The 12,990-nt window shown below is 41.1% G+C and overlaps 1 protein-coding gene across 1 annotated transcript in view; it reads right to left on the reverse strand.

Moving 5' to 3' along the window:
- The window catches only part of GRAMD4 (GRAM domain containing 4), a 78,045-nt gene that overhangs the window by 23,997 nt on the left and 41,058 nt on the right, over positions 1-12,990 (reverse strand). The window contains exon 4 of the mRNA XM_050912232.1: positions 5,096-5,216. Coding sequence (XP_050768189.1) covers positions 5,096-5,216 — 121 coding nt within the window. The remainder of the gene's footprint in view (positions 1-5,095; positions 5,217-12,990) is intronic.

Raw genomic sequence — 12,990 nt, forward strand, 5'->3', positions numbered from 1 at the left:
GAGGCTAGGCCATGTTTATGTAACTAGAGATTGCACCCATTTAAAAGCACAAGCTGATTAAAACAGATAAGAGCAATCTCAGCCAATGGAGAAGACAAACACAAATGTGGTTTGGGTTTTTTGCTGCCGCCCCCCACCCCTTTTTTTTTTTTAAATATACTGAAGTCAGGGAAGCATGAATGTTAGAGCTGCTCACGACCAGTACACATGTACCATTCAAAAATGACCAGCACACACTGATGCAGCGTCCACTCAATGCTGTCCCACAGAATAGCACCAAAGCGTTATTTTTGTAGCTGCAAGTACAACACAAAAGTTAAGGGAGCCTTGACACTGAAGGCCATTTACCTTAAATAAACATTTTTGGTTTGTGCATATTAGGCCTTGAATACAGTTGCGAGTTGAGGCATATGCGAATCAACAGACTCCCCCCAACAACTGCGTGAAGACCAGACATGCTGCACTCAACAGGTCCAGTCACTGCCAGGATGTTCTCAGACATATTAAAAGCAATTTTCCTACAGGCTAACTCCAAGTTCACAAGTAACCCATCATCATTCTCTCGACAGCTGTTGTGGAAGTCAGTCAAGGCTGTTACATCCTACTTACTGCTCAAAGCAACGTGAACGTGTGTGCACTTCCATCAAAAGCACCTTCCAACCTCAGAAATGCAAAAATAAGCATAAAGGAGGTATTTTCACAGCCTAGTTTAATGATATATCTTTCAGGTATGCATGGCTGCTTAACCTGAGTAGCTGTGACAAAACTGAGTTAAACCATTTTCATATGTTTTGCATGTCTTTTCCGTTAAAATACACCAAACACTTCAGAAGCCTTTGCCCTTCTCATCCATGTTTTACATGGCTAGTGTCCTAATTTGTAGTTTCTGAAACAAAAGAAAAAGGTTTCCAAAGAAATGTCATCAACCCAAAGTTGGACGAGATCTAAATGTTCATGGGCAGAAAAAAAATTAAAAATAAACTCTTGACAGGAGCTACTTTACAACCAGCCTGTCACCAAATCTACTAAGTTAAAAATAAAAACATGCATGAAGTTCAGCCAACTGGGTACATCAGCAACCGTGTATGTATGTCAGCACGCCCAGCACAGCACAGGAGGCAGGCAAGAAACTTTTGACCTGGGTCTCAGGTTCTTGCTACCTGTGTGGAGTCCCAGCCTGACGGGGATCCTTCCAGGAGGGAACTTTTCCAGCCTCCAGAGCAATCTCAAGCTGAGGCATCTTCTCAATGGACAAAGTCAGCCATGCTCAAAACATTGCATGCGTGGAAGACGACGTCATTTAACAAGAGGCTAGGGAGAGTTAACCAAGATAAGCGGCACAGAAGGAACACTGGCTTATGTAGAAGCATTGTCTATTTGCTCCTCTTAAAAACAGTTCACACGGATACTAATAAAAATGTTTGCATAAGCCACATCTTGTTGGTAGGTGGTGTTACAAAATTTTTTTTTTGTTAATATTTTTTTTTTCTGTGTGATGGAGCTAGCTCACAATTTGTAAAAATAAGGCAGCAACAGCCCACAATTTACACTAAACAAGCATTGGCACACCGGCTCTTCCAAATTATTTATGTATCGTTCCACTAGCAAAATGTCATAAGCTTCAGCTGTCGTACCAAGTGCTGGGATGTCCCAAAGTGCATCTACGGAAAACTTCAGCTGAGGCCACCGTGTTTCTGAATACTCAGACATACAGACAATGAACACCATGACAAACAAAACCACTAAAAATCCTCTTCTTCCACTCCTCCCTGTGCACAATGTAATGAAAGAAGCCCATGTTCTTCACTAAAAAAAAATTTTAAAATCTAGATTGTTAGCTAATTGTTTTCTCCTTGTTGAACACTTTGCAGCATGTATTTATATAGCTACATGTATTGATCTACTTCACAAATACTTCTGAATACTGTAACTATTAAAATAATTTCTTCCTTCTTACACCACAGCATGATTTGTTTTTCATCAGTACTACACTTCTGTAAGCAAAAAAAGAGTACATGCAAACATGTTTATATGCATATCTATTTAAAGATTGTATGAAAAATTAGCTAGCTGAGAAGCAGGGTGAATTTGGTTTTGTTGACATAAGCAGAGATGACTTTCTGTGGTAACTTTGCTTAATAAAATTAAGTTTCCGTCAGGTATAAATTTGGCCTATTACGTATTTGATTGCATCAGCCAACACTTTGCTTGTAGTCCTAATAAAAGTATTTTAAAATGTCTACAGCAAAGTGCAAAAAGATAAAAAGCAGTGAAAAAGAACTTCACATAATGGAGCACAAGTTAAGGAAAAACCATAAGCAACCTGCTTTTTCTTCTGGGTAGAAACTGGGAAAGTCTTCAAAGTCTTTTTTTGTTGTCATCTTACATACACCTGCCTGGCCCAAAAAGGTTGGAATGTTAGCAAGACTAGTTAGAAAAAGACTCGGATAAAGGGGATAATTGGCTGAATGTAATCCCCAAGTGCCATGCCCAAGCTAACAGGGCTAGTGTAATCCTCAGGATATCTAAATGGGAATACAGCATTGAAGCAGACAGGTCATGCTACCTTAATTTAGCAATGGCACACTTGCTAGGGATTTGCTGTTGTCCACAATCCAACAAGACACAGATGTTGACACTAATATTGATAAACAAAGACCTTCAAAATCTTTTTTCTATAAAACGCATGTATTCATAAGTCGTAGTGGGCCGTATCAGACCCTGGGCCATCCTCATTACTCTGAAATAGGGCAGGATGATGGGTACCTTCCTGCAGAGGAAGGCAGCTCCTCATCCTTCTCCAGGACTCCTAGCAATGATGGGATCACTCTTCCCCTTCTCTGGCGGGTGACCTAGAGCCCAAGCATACCTGCTCTCGGGATAAAGCCTTAAGGCCTACGCCAGCGTTAACGGTATAACCTGTACTGTGCTCAAAGGCAAGCATGTGGAGTTGGCATCTCAAATGACTTCTTCAAGGCAGCAAGTCAGAGACAGAAGGTATCCTGAAGCGTCAGCTTTATCTACCAATAGCAGAAAACAATACTCATTGCTTTGTACTGCTGTTACAGAGCTAACAGATACTCTCAGCATGGGGACGGGTCCAAGTTTGTCCTCCTCCACTGTCCCCAGTAGCCCACTCAACCAGGCAACATCAGTCTAGTCACAAAATGGAAGTTACATGTGCATACAGCCAGGCCAACCAGCATAGGCAATAAAAATGCACTCCCACTTCCCAGCTGTAAGAGCAACTTTAAAACGTCACCAAAAAAAAACCCCAGATCAGAGCCATCCAGATCACCTCCCCAGTGCGTGGTCACGGGGCTGGCTTGGGAACAAGGCTCCTCCACAAGGACCTCGCAAAACCCCTTCTAGGCATGTAACTTGGCAGCTCAGGTCAAGACTGCACGTAGACTGACCTTGCACAGAACCAGTGATTTTGGAAAACCATCAGTGCGAAACATCAGCCAAAAAAAACCCCACTGTACTGGGTACTGAGGATAAGAGGGAAGGCCTAATTTATCTTCTACATAAGGCCTTGTCAAACCCACACTTTGAATACTGCATGAACTCAGCCTCTTCACCTTAAGATGCAATAGTTAAAGAATGGCAACTGAAGTGATGAAAGGGATGGAGTACTCTTAAGGAGACACTGGAAAAGCTGGAACTCTTCAGTCTAGAGAGGAGAAGAGAGGAAAGGACTGATCAAGGATGGTAAATAAGCTGAATGCTGAACAGTTATTCACCAAATCTCACAAATCTGTAACTATGGGGCACTTTTTGAAACCACTAACAAATCTGTTAAAAAGAAAAGAAAATAAATCGCTTCTTTAGAGTTGAGTGGACTTCTGTAATGTACTGCCTCCATAGCTTCCAGCAGTAGATAGCACCAGCACTTTCAAGAGTGAGTTAAACAAATTCATGGATAACAGGTCTGCAAACAGATGCTGAAGTGAAAAGGCAGTGATGTACCTTCTGATACCCCTAATCCAGTGTCTGTGGATGTTATAGTAGTAGGAGGTAAACAGACCACAGAAAGCAACTAGGCTCACACGTTTCCTATAAATAGCTCCTATTCCCATTGCTACAGAATACCAGGGGACATGGACCAGGGGCCTGACCAGAAAGGCATTTTTACATTCAGGATGAATACAGAAGGAAGCGGCAGGCCGGGAAGAGTTTGTATGTCACTGGGAAACCTCATACCCAAGCAAAAAGTTTTGCCTGTTTGTTCTTGCTTGTCACCTCTAAGTAACTGGCAGCACTTATCGCACGTGATTACCAATTCAGCCTGCGCTATCTCCTGATGACAGTAGTTGATGGTGAACCACCAATCCTACTGCTTAGCCAAGTAATCTTAGCTACTGCTGAGGAAGATAACACAGGCAGCTATGTATGCAAGTGGTCTAGACCAACAAGGCCACCAAGCAGCTGCTATGGTCCCAAGATCTAGAGTCCATGCAGCTAGGTAGACTAAGGAGAGACAACATCAAATGTGATGCTTTGCATCATCAAGGTGGGTGTCCTCAATGCTGAAAGGACTTAGGGGAGGCATGTTTCCATTTGTCACTGCAGTGGCAAGGAAGGCTCAAACTCCAGTCACTCCCACACGTTTAGGGTTCTGCTGTGGTACTGGGATGTCCTTGCTGCTGCTAGAACAGGAGTAACAAGGACTGGGCAGTCTGGAGATGGCATAGGTTTTTGAAGAGGCAAAGTGTATGCAATGGCATGGCAAAGGCTCTGGCATTCAGTAGCACACAGTGCACGCTGATAGCTCCAGGTAGGTGAGATCGCAGAGGGAGGGCATCAGAGAAGGTGAAAGGAAGAATATCCCAACTAGAAAAGCGTCAGGACACTTCTGTAGCTAGGACAGTACGTATGGTCAAGTAACTTGGGCGTACATGGGTGTACAAGATGTACTTTTACAGGAAAACATAGACAGCTTCTCTCTCTGTAAGCTACTAATTTATTTTAAGAGAGCCTAGGCTGGGAACGGATGCTTTCACCAGAACTCCTCAGAGACAGTCAGAGATCTCAAGTGGCTTTCAGCTTTACAGTGAAGATATTGCTCTTACCTTGCTTTAGATATTTCTCTTACCTTGCTTTAAGTACTTCATTGACTTTTTGTTCTAGTTCTAATCTCCTCTGCCGTTCCTTTTCTAGTTCCTGCCTTAACGTTTCAGCATTTGTTTCTTCTCTCAGCTTCCTGAGCTCCTCCTCTGTTAATTAAGGGAGAAGAAAAAGATTTAGTTACCCTTTCTATAAGAAAATTAAAATCTAATTATGACAGATTAGGTGGGTTTTTTTTTTACCTGTGCTATACCAAATATGTTCACCAGAAAAAAACAAGTAATCAAGGGCTAGAAAGACTTCATAAAAAGCACACAGCTGTATCATGTATAAAATGTTTAGTTACACTTGTTAAAGCAAGGAGAAAGACAACTTTAAAGTTTTCTTTTCAAGATGCAATGTATCAAAAATAAGCCCTCGATACAAGCTACCTTTATCTAAATACAGTGTGACATACCCTTCATTCCCCAAAGAAATAATCAGCAGGAAAGGCTGTCTATTGCTAAATCCAGGGGTCATAACAATAAAAAAAGTATCTGTTTTCTTCCCCCAAGTCTATGGGAGGAAAAAGACACACCATATACTCACATAAAGTTATATGATGCCATATAACCCTCATTCCATCAACTTCTGGCACCTCTGTATTTTTATATAAGTCAGATGGCCCCATTATGGACCTGAGTATCTTGCAGTTTTAAGAAGGGGTTATGAGATGAGGAATTAAGTTCAGATTTTTAGCCCTTTCCGAGGTTACAGTGTGCCCTACTAACTTCCATGCAATAATTTATATATATATACACACACACACACACATATGTTTACTCATACAAACACACATACACACTCTCCCAACTTTTTTCATGAGTAGTTTGTATCATGCATAAGGCTTTTTTGTGGCTAATTAGCCTTGCTTTTTTGTCACTGGCAGTATCCTTGTTCATGACCTTATTTTACTCTAGAGCTACAACAGGGTCACTATTACTGATCATTTTTCCCAGCTAGGCATAAAAGAGACATGACAAAATGAAGACTGGGAATCTTTTTTTTTTTTCTTTTTAAACAACAAAATTACTCTACATTTTGGTCTCTGGGCTGGTTTTTAAGCTCACTCTCGACGATAAATAGTAGAACTGCAGGTGTATTTCAAGCTTACAGCAAACCAGAACAGAAAATACTTGCTAATTCCACTATCACCACAGACACAGGGGTTCAGGCTTTACATCGTTTTACAAGATTCATGTATTATGTTACACCCTCCAGCAACCTCTTGTTTCTTTTCACATACTGCCTTGTAAATCTTTGATAATCAGATAATTTTGATATCTGAGCCTCTGTGACTCCAAACATTATGCATCTTGAGAAGGTCTGAAGCCCTAGTGCAAATGTTCCAAAGAACTGATAAACGCTCCCTCCTCTGCAGGAGGCCCTTGTGCAGTATCTCAAATCATTTTATTCGCTGTGCAAGGTAGGTGGTGGTAGATTATCTGTATTCCTGCAGCACTAAGAGGTTTAGAGCACAGAATTAGGAGAGACAGGAAAAAGAGACACGAATCAAGAGGACAACATGACTGCTTCCACCGTCAGGCTACAGGTTGAACTCCACCAAACAGAAAGGAGTGCTGTCATCTCCCCACTGATGCTTTTTTAGTGACCCCGGAAAGAAGAGCTGGAGCACAGAAACCAAGTAATCCTCCAGCAACTAAAACTGAAATTTATTCCCAAGCGTAGGGTAGGGAACTTTCCCTGTTGCAGCAGGTATTGTCTCTCCTGTAAATAAATGGAAAGATATGGACATAAGGGCATACCTATACATGGATCTGTTCCTAATTATGTGTCCACAAGGAACTTTAAATCCAACAAGAAAACTACGTTTATAATTAGCTTACCCTACTTTCAAGGGCTCGCCTTGTTCCAGAACAAGAGCATGCACACAGCTGAGGGGAAACATCTGTTGCACTTCAAATGCACTGGAGCTTGTGCAATACCATGAAGATATCAACAGAAAGTTCCAAAGCTTGCTAGGGATGTTATCTTCTCAGGACCACTAAAGGGAAAAAATTCTTCATTGAGCACTTTTTTTTTTTTAATAGAGGAAGTGACTATGCATCGTGTGTACATAAGAAAGCCACAAGTAGTATAAATTAACCTCAATGCCCTTGAAAGTCTACTCAGATCTTCCAGATTCCTCAATTCCAGTTCTGATCGCGCTACATTGTTCTACTAAAAACAAAACAAAAGCCCCAGAAAGTTGACCACTAGGAGGACAAGCAGTGCCAGAGATTCTTTATGGAAAGAGGCAGAGTCAAAGGGTACAAAACGAATGAGGCAGAACTCCTATAAAACAAAACAAAACAATACAGCATCCCACCATTAAGGATTGTTACAGCTTCACATTTCTTAGCATTTCCTAACTTTCATATACATGACTGCAATTCAAATCCACCCCACTACAACTGCTCTGACCCCTCCAACTCTTTACAGCAGTATTTGTTGATACTTTGGCAGCAGCGTGGTCTGGCATTGTAAAACCTCCGTGTTTGGTTAGTTAAATACTCTAAAGTTTGCTAAGCAACAGAAACCACAGAGAGAGAGGGGAAAAAAAGGGGAAAAAAAAGTTCTTTCTTGCTCTCCCCCCTGAAATAATCCACAATTTGGCCAAGCTGAACTGAACTTTCAGAGGATATTTCTCTAGCCCTGAAGGGTCCTCCTGCAGAACGAGTGAACTTGGCTACAAAGAGCAGAGGTCACGGACCCTTGAGAAGAACCCGTAAGAACATTTCACCATGGTATCTATCGACTGAGCTTTACAGAATGGTATCCTCCCTGACAATGAGAACGGAGTGCTCCTTGGATTTCATCTTCAGACAGTCAAAATTCAAACATCCTCGCCCCTCCACACACACACAAAAGGGTAAAACATAAAAGGTCAAGCTTCAGCCCCAAGATTAATCAGCTTCAATAATTTCCCTCCCAGGCATATCAATCACAGCTCCCTATCTCCTGCTGGGCAAGAAACATTAAAATATTACAAGGGGCTCAGTGCACGTCTTAACTGGACATGCAGGTGATGTGAGCAGCCAAAAAGGTGACCTGGTTAGAAGGGGAAAATTACTAACAGAAGAAAATGTCTGCTGAAATACTGACAGAGAAAATGCCTGCCAGCCTGGGAACTAGGCCTGGGAACCAGAAGCATCCTTGAGAAGTGCAGCTGGCCTCCTTGAAGTACACAGCTGGCTACCTAAAACCAGAGACATCCTGAGATACAATTGATAAGCACAAAAACAAGGAACTGTAACAGCAACTTAACGTCTGAAAAGGTGAAAAATAGTCTGGAAAAAGGGGGAAACATCCTGAGAAAGTAAGAACTGGTAACTACCATTGGCTGTTCTATCTGCAAGAACAAGAAAACAGTCTGGAAAAATAAAAATGTGCTTGAGAGAACAGAAAACATCAACATCTATTGGCTATTCCAGGTGAAAAATAGAAATTAACAGCATCTATTGGCTGCTGAAGTGGTGGTGTCCTTATTTCACTATGATATAAAAGTGACTTAATTTTTATTCAAAATGAAGCTTCTCTCTCTGAGAACTTCCCGTGCTGCACGTACTTTTCCTTTCCTGAATAGTTTCTGTGGCGAGTTCAACCTTTCTCAGAGATCTTGGACCCTTGCCGGGGAGCATTTGGTTTGTCCTCCCACTTCTGGGATGGCTGGGTCCCCCTCTGGGATCGGTTTGCCCACCCCTCTGGGATGATTTGGCACCTTCTGAGATCTGTCTAATAAGCTTGATACTGGTATTATTGTGAACATACATATATATGCGCATATAAGTAATCTATCATAAGCATTTCTGCTGCTATATGATTGATAAGTTTGCTTCACTAGTGATAAGTTTGTAGTAACCTGTAATAGTATACACCTACTTGGTTGCTGCCATACTAGTGATGCTGCCAATAATTTATAACAGCTTTTTATATATATACACACATATATTTTTTCATTCACATATGTATATTCTCTTTATCAATCACAGGTATGGTTGCTAGTGGTGATTTTTGTGGCATTTATGGAAATCTGTAATAAAGTAGAGAAATTTAGAGTAAAAAACCTCCGTGTCCTTGTATGTGACAGAATCCTGCCAAGCCACAGTCACAATCTCTGTATACCTGCAGGCTGGGTAACCCTTTAGGTCGTGACAGCAGGTGTGACCCTGAAAAAACGCTTTAAAATCTCTCTAACAAAGTCAACTTGTGTAGAAAAGCGGGACAGTATCTGCATAATATTGCACTTCTAAAAATGAGAGAGAAATGTGAGAAAAGGCAACAATATCGTTACAACTACATTAACTTGCATATTATTGCATTGTAAACCCTAGGAAAGTTGACCCCGTAGGAAAGACCACTATCAGCAATGCATCTCAAGTTACCAAAAAAAATGTATCCATTTCAGGTTTTCAGCAACATTTTATCCTCTATTAGGTGTAACTGTCGCACCTGCACTCTAAGGATTTGATCACTTAAATTTAAAGACTTAACAATTCAAAAAGTTTAGTTGATACCATGTAATTGTTAAAAGACAAGCTATCCAACATTTTGTTGAATCATCATATGCCATCAGCCACTAGAGCAACTGAAAAATTACAGTTTGCTCCCCAGAATACACAAGCTTGTAAGAAATTCTTTGATAAAAAGCTCTTAAATACCAAAGTATTTAGTTCAGGTGAGACTGAACAGTATCTGAATAGTATTTAGAAAAGAAGGATGATACATCAGGCTGGGAAGGCGTGGCAGCAGGTTGGATTTCTAATTCAATACTACATGTGCAGTAAAGTGGATGTTTCCCTTAATGCGGGGATTGAAGGTGCATTAGGGAGTCTCCCAGTAGCTGTTTTACATAAAAGCATTCCTTCGTAGGCCTACCGGTACGCTGCAAAATCCCCCCCGGGACAAAGTGATCAAAAAAAAAAATCTTTCAGAGCATAGCTAGAGACTCCAGACCACTGTTTCTAGCTACCAAATCAGTTTAGTGTTAAATTTAAGGAGATAGAGCTAAAAACTAGAAATGCCAAAAAGTGGACATGCACCCTGTCATATTTACATGGGGAAACACCAGTACTTAACAAGACAGAAATAACCCTTCTACAGCTATGTTAATTATGGCAAATCTCCCTACAACCCTTTGAACATTACCAGAGTTCAAGTATGTTCTTTAATTGGTACTAGATGCACTAAATCCCAACCACACACCGTCAAACTGGATCTCGCCAGCCGTGCTGACAGAGCCACACGTTGGGAGTTTTCTCCAGCACAGGCAGCTTCTACCCTTGCCAGACTCCCAGCTCCTACAGAAAGCTAATAGTTTAACTTTGTCCCAACTAAATCAACTATATGACGTTACTAACAAGATGTTAGGAGTCTGAAAACATGTCTATTTTCATCATCATAGACACTGAAGAGCTTTTAGTCTTTATCTTAAACAGCAGCAGCAAATGGCAGTGCTGTGAAAGACGTGGAACGGCTCCACCACTTGTGATAAAGCAAAGACATACAAAGAATACTGTCTGACCAACAAGCAGTGATGGAGGAAGGACCCACAACAGAAATCCCTAACCTGGTTTTTTTCCTTTTTACAGTTATTTTGTAATTCACATACTCGTCTGGAGACAAGTTCACAATTCATAGCTATAACTGGATACAGCTTAATTGTGTACTATTTGTTACCTGTTCTTCTAATCTCTGACTCTCCTTCCCCAGGGCTTATGTCCTTTCACCAGCGACTTGAGAACCACAGAGACTGCCAAAGGCTTACCACAAAGCTATCCAAAAGACTTCAGATAAAATATTAGCCTTTGATCCCAGACACTGCAAGACATTCTACTTCTCTGCATGCCAGATGCTTGGGAAAGAAAAGGGCTTGCCTAAGCTATCTCTCTAGCAGCTCAACTTTATTAGCTGTCGTTTCTTCTTTAAGTCACCTCTTAAGTTCATGTCCTCTTTCACGCTTGGACTTCTACACTTTACTTGGGAAGCACAAAGCTCACCTGTTTAGCAGGACTACTCTCAGCATTTTGAGAAGGAAGAGCCTAAAAACCTCCCTTCTCAAGCCCCAAACTCCAGGTTGACTGTCTAACCATTCCTTTGTCTCGCGTGGTTAGGTGGTTGCTTCCGAAATGGATACCAGCCTTCTTGTTCTTCACAGCTCTTCCAGAGCTGGACAAAGAGTGGTCTGGAGAGTCATCTCAGCAGACAGACAGCAGCAACAGTGACAAGAGGGTGGAAGACGCAGCCCTACTGTGACATTATCGACCACAGTTTTAGAAATTCCTTCCTACTATAACAATACCAGATACTATTACCGAGGTGATTCAGTACAACACTGTAAACTGACCGCATTTTAAGCAAGAGTTCTTCATACTGTTTTTTTCAGGACACTGTCCTCACACTCTTTGCTGGAAAAGTAGGAATCCACTTTATTTTGACTAAGTCCAGCAACCCTTTTAAACCAACAGACTAAAGCCAACCTATGTTCCTACTCTAGATTTTTATTTTTCTATTCCCTTTAATTCAGAAAAGCCACGAGTGAACTTGGCGAGGCATAATGATGGGTTTCAGCATCACTGATCCCTCTTTTGCCAAGTGCTTCCTCAGAATTTGTTTTGGTAACTATGTTTTATGTGGACTCCATATTATACCATTTAGTTTTAAAAAAGAAGTAGATTAAGGGGAGGTCCTGTTAAACTGAAGGCAGCAGCTCTCAGACTTTGTCTAACTCAGAAGCGGTTCTTTATGACAACTCAGGCGCAAAGACGAGAATAATTTTTTTTTTTCCCCTCTTTATCTTGCCACAGGTATTTTGTGAAACAACATTGAGGAGGCTAAGTGTCGTATACAAACATTTAGCAGCTACATCAAGTGCAATGAAAGAGTTACTGAGCCCCGCATCCCGTTTGGCGATGGTCAGGAAGAGGTACTCTTCCACCAGCACAAGAAGAGGGACTTGTGGCAGTGCTCTCTGAACCACCACCTACCCGCAGTGCAAGGACTTGCTCTGCCAGGCGTGCTACACAGTGCTAAGGAGTGGAACGGCAGCCAATGTTACAGCATCACAGAGAGTATTAGACAAAAACTATTCCCAATACATTGCGATTACAGTTTCCTCTTTCTAAGAGCGCAGTTGAAGGTGCCAGTGAAAGCATTAGCTACTTAGAAGGAACAGAGCCATCCACAAGCCCTGATTCACCTCCATAACCTTTAGCAGTTAGTGTCATAGTGGAATTCCCTACAGCAAGAGTGAACTTCTGTCATATTTTTTGTATCATTCAACAACTTATTTATTTAGTGGTGAGGAGTCCTCGGTGAGCAAAGAAATCCCTGTATGGAAAAAGTAAAATCAAGAGTAAGTGCAAAAAAAACCCAAACCAAACCACCACCTCCAATCCAACGCCTCACACGATCTACTACTATAAAGGGATCAAAATGCGTTGTCCACACATTCAGCTACACAACTAATCCTCAATGAACTCTCATTCCTCTTTCCTCAAAAACTTCTCTTCCTATTGTTCCAAAACACTCATCCTGAACTACTTTATGTTCAGCTGATCTTTGCTTAGCTACACTGTGTAGAAGAAAATAATGCTAAAAACATACGAAGATTTTTTTTTTTTTTTTTAACCCAACCAGTCTATGGATGGGGACAAAAAGTAAGATATCCAAATGCTAATCAGATAAGGGGAAAGAAAAAACAACAAACAAAAACAAGTCAGCAAGGAAGGAAAACTGAAGGAAGAACTATTCAGGGGTTTTTTACATTTGAGAACACCTTGCTTTGTCAATTTAATGGTTTTCCCTTGTGGTCAGGCCTCTTGCTTGTTTGCATGAGTCTTTCATACAGGAAAAAGAGGAAAAAAAGATTTTCTAATAGGAACA

The sequence above is a fragment of the Gymnogyps californianus genome, chromosome 1, assembly GCF_018139145.2.
Source record: "Gymnogyps californianus isolate 813 chromosome 1, ASM1813914v2, whole genome shotgun sequence".
In the NCBI taxonomy this organism is placed as follows: domain Eukaryota; kingdom Metazoa; phylum Chordata; class Aves; order Accipitriformes; family Cathartidae; genus Gymnogyps; species Gymnogyps californianus.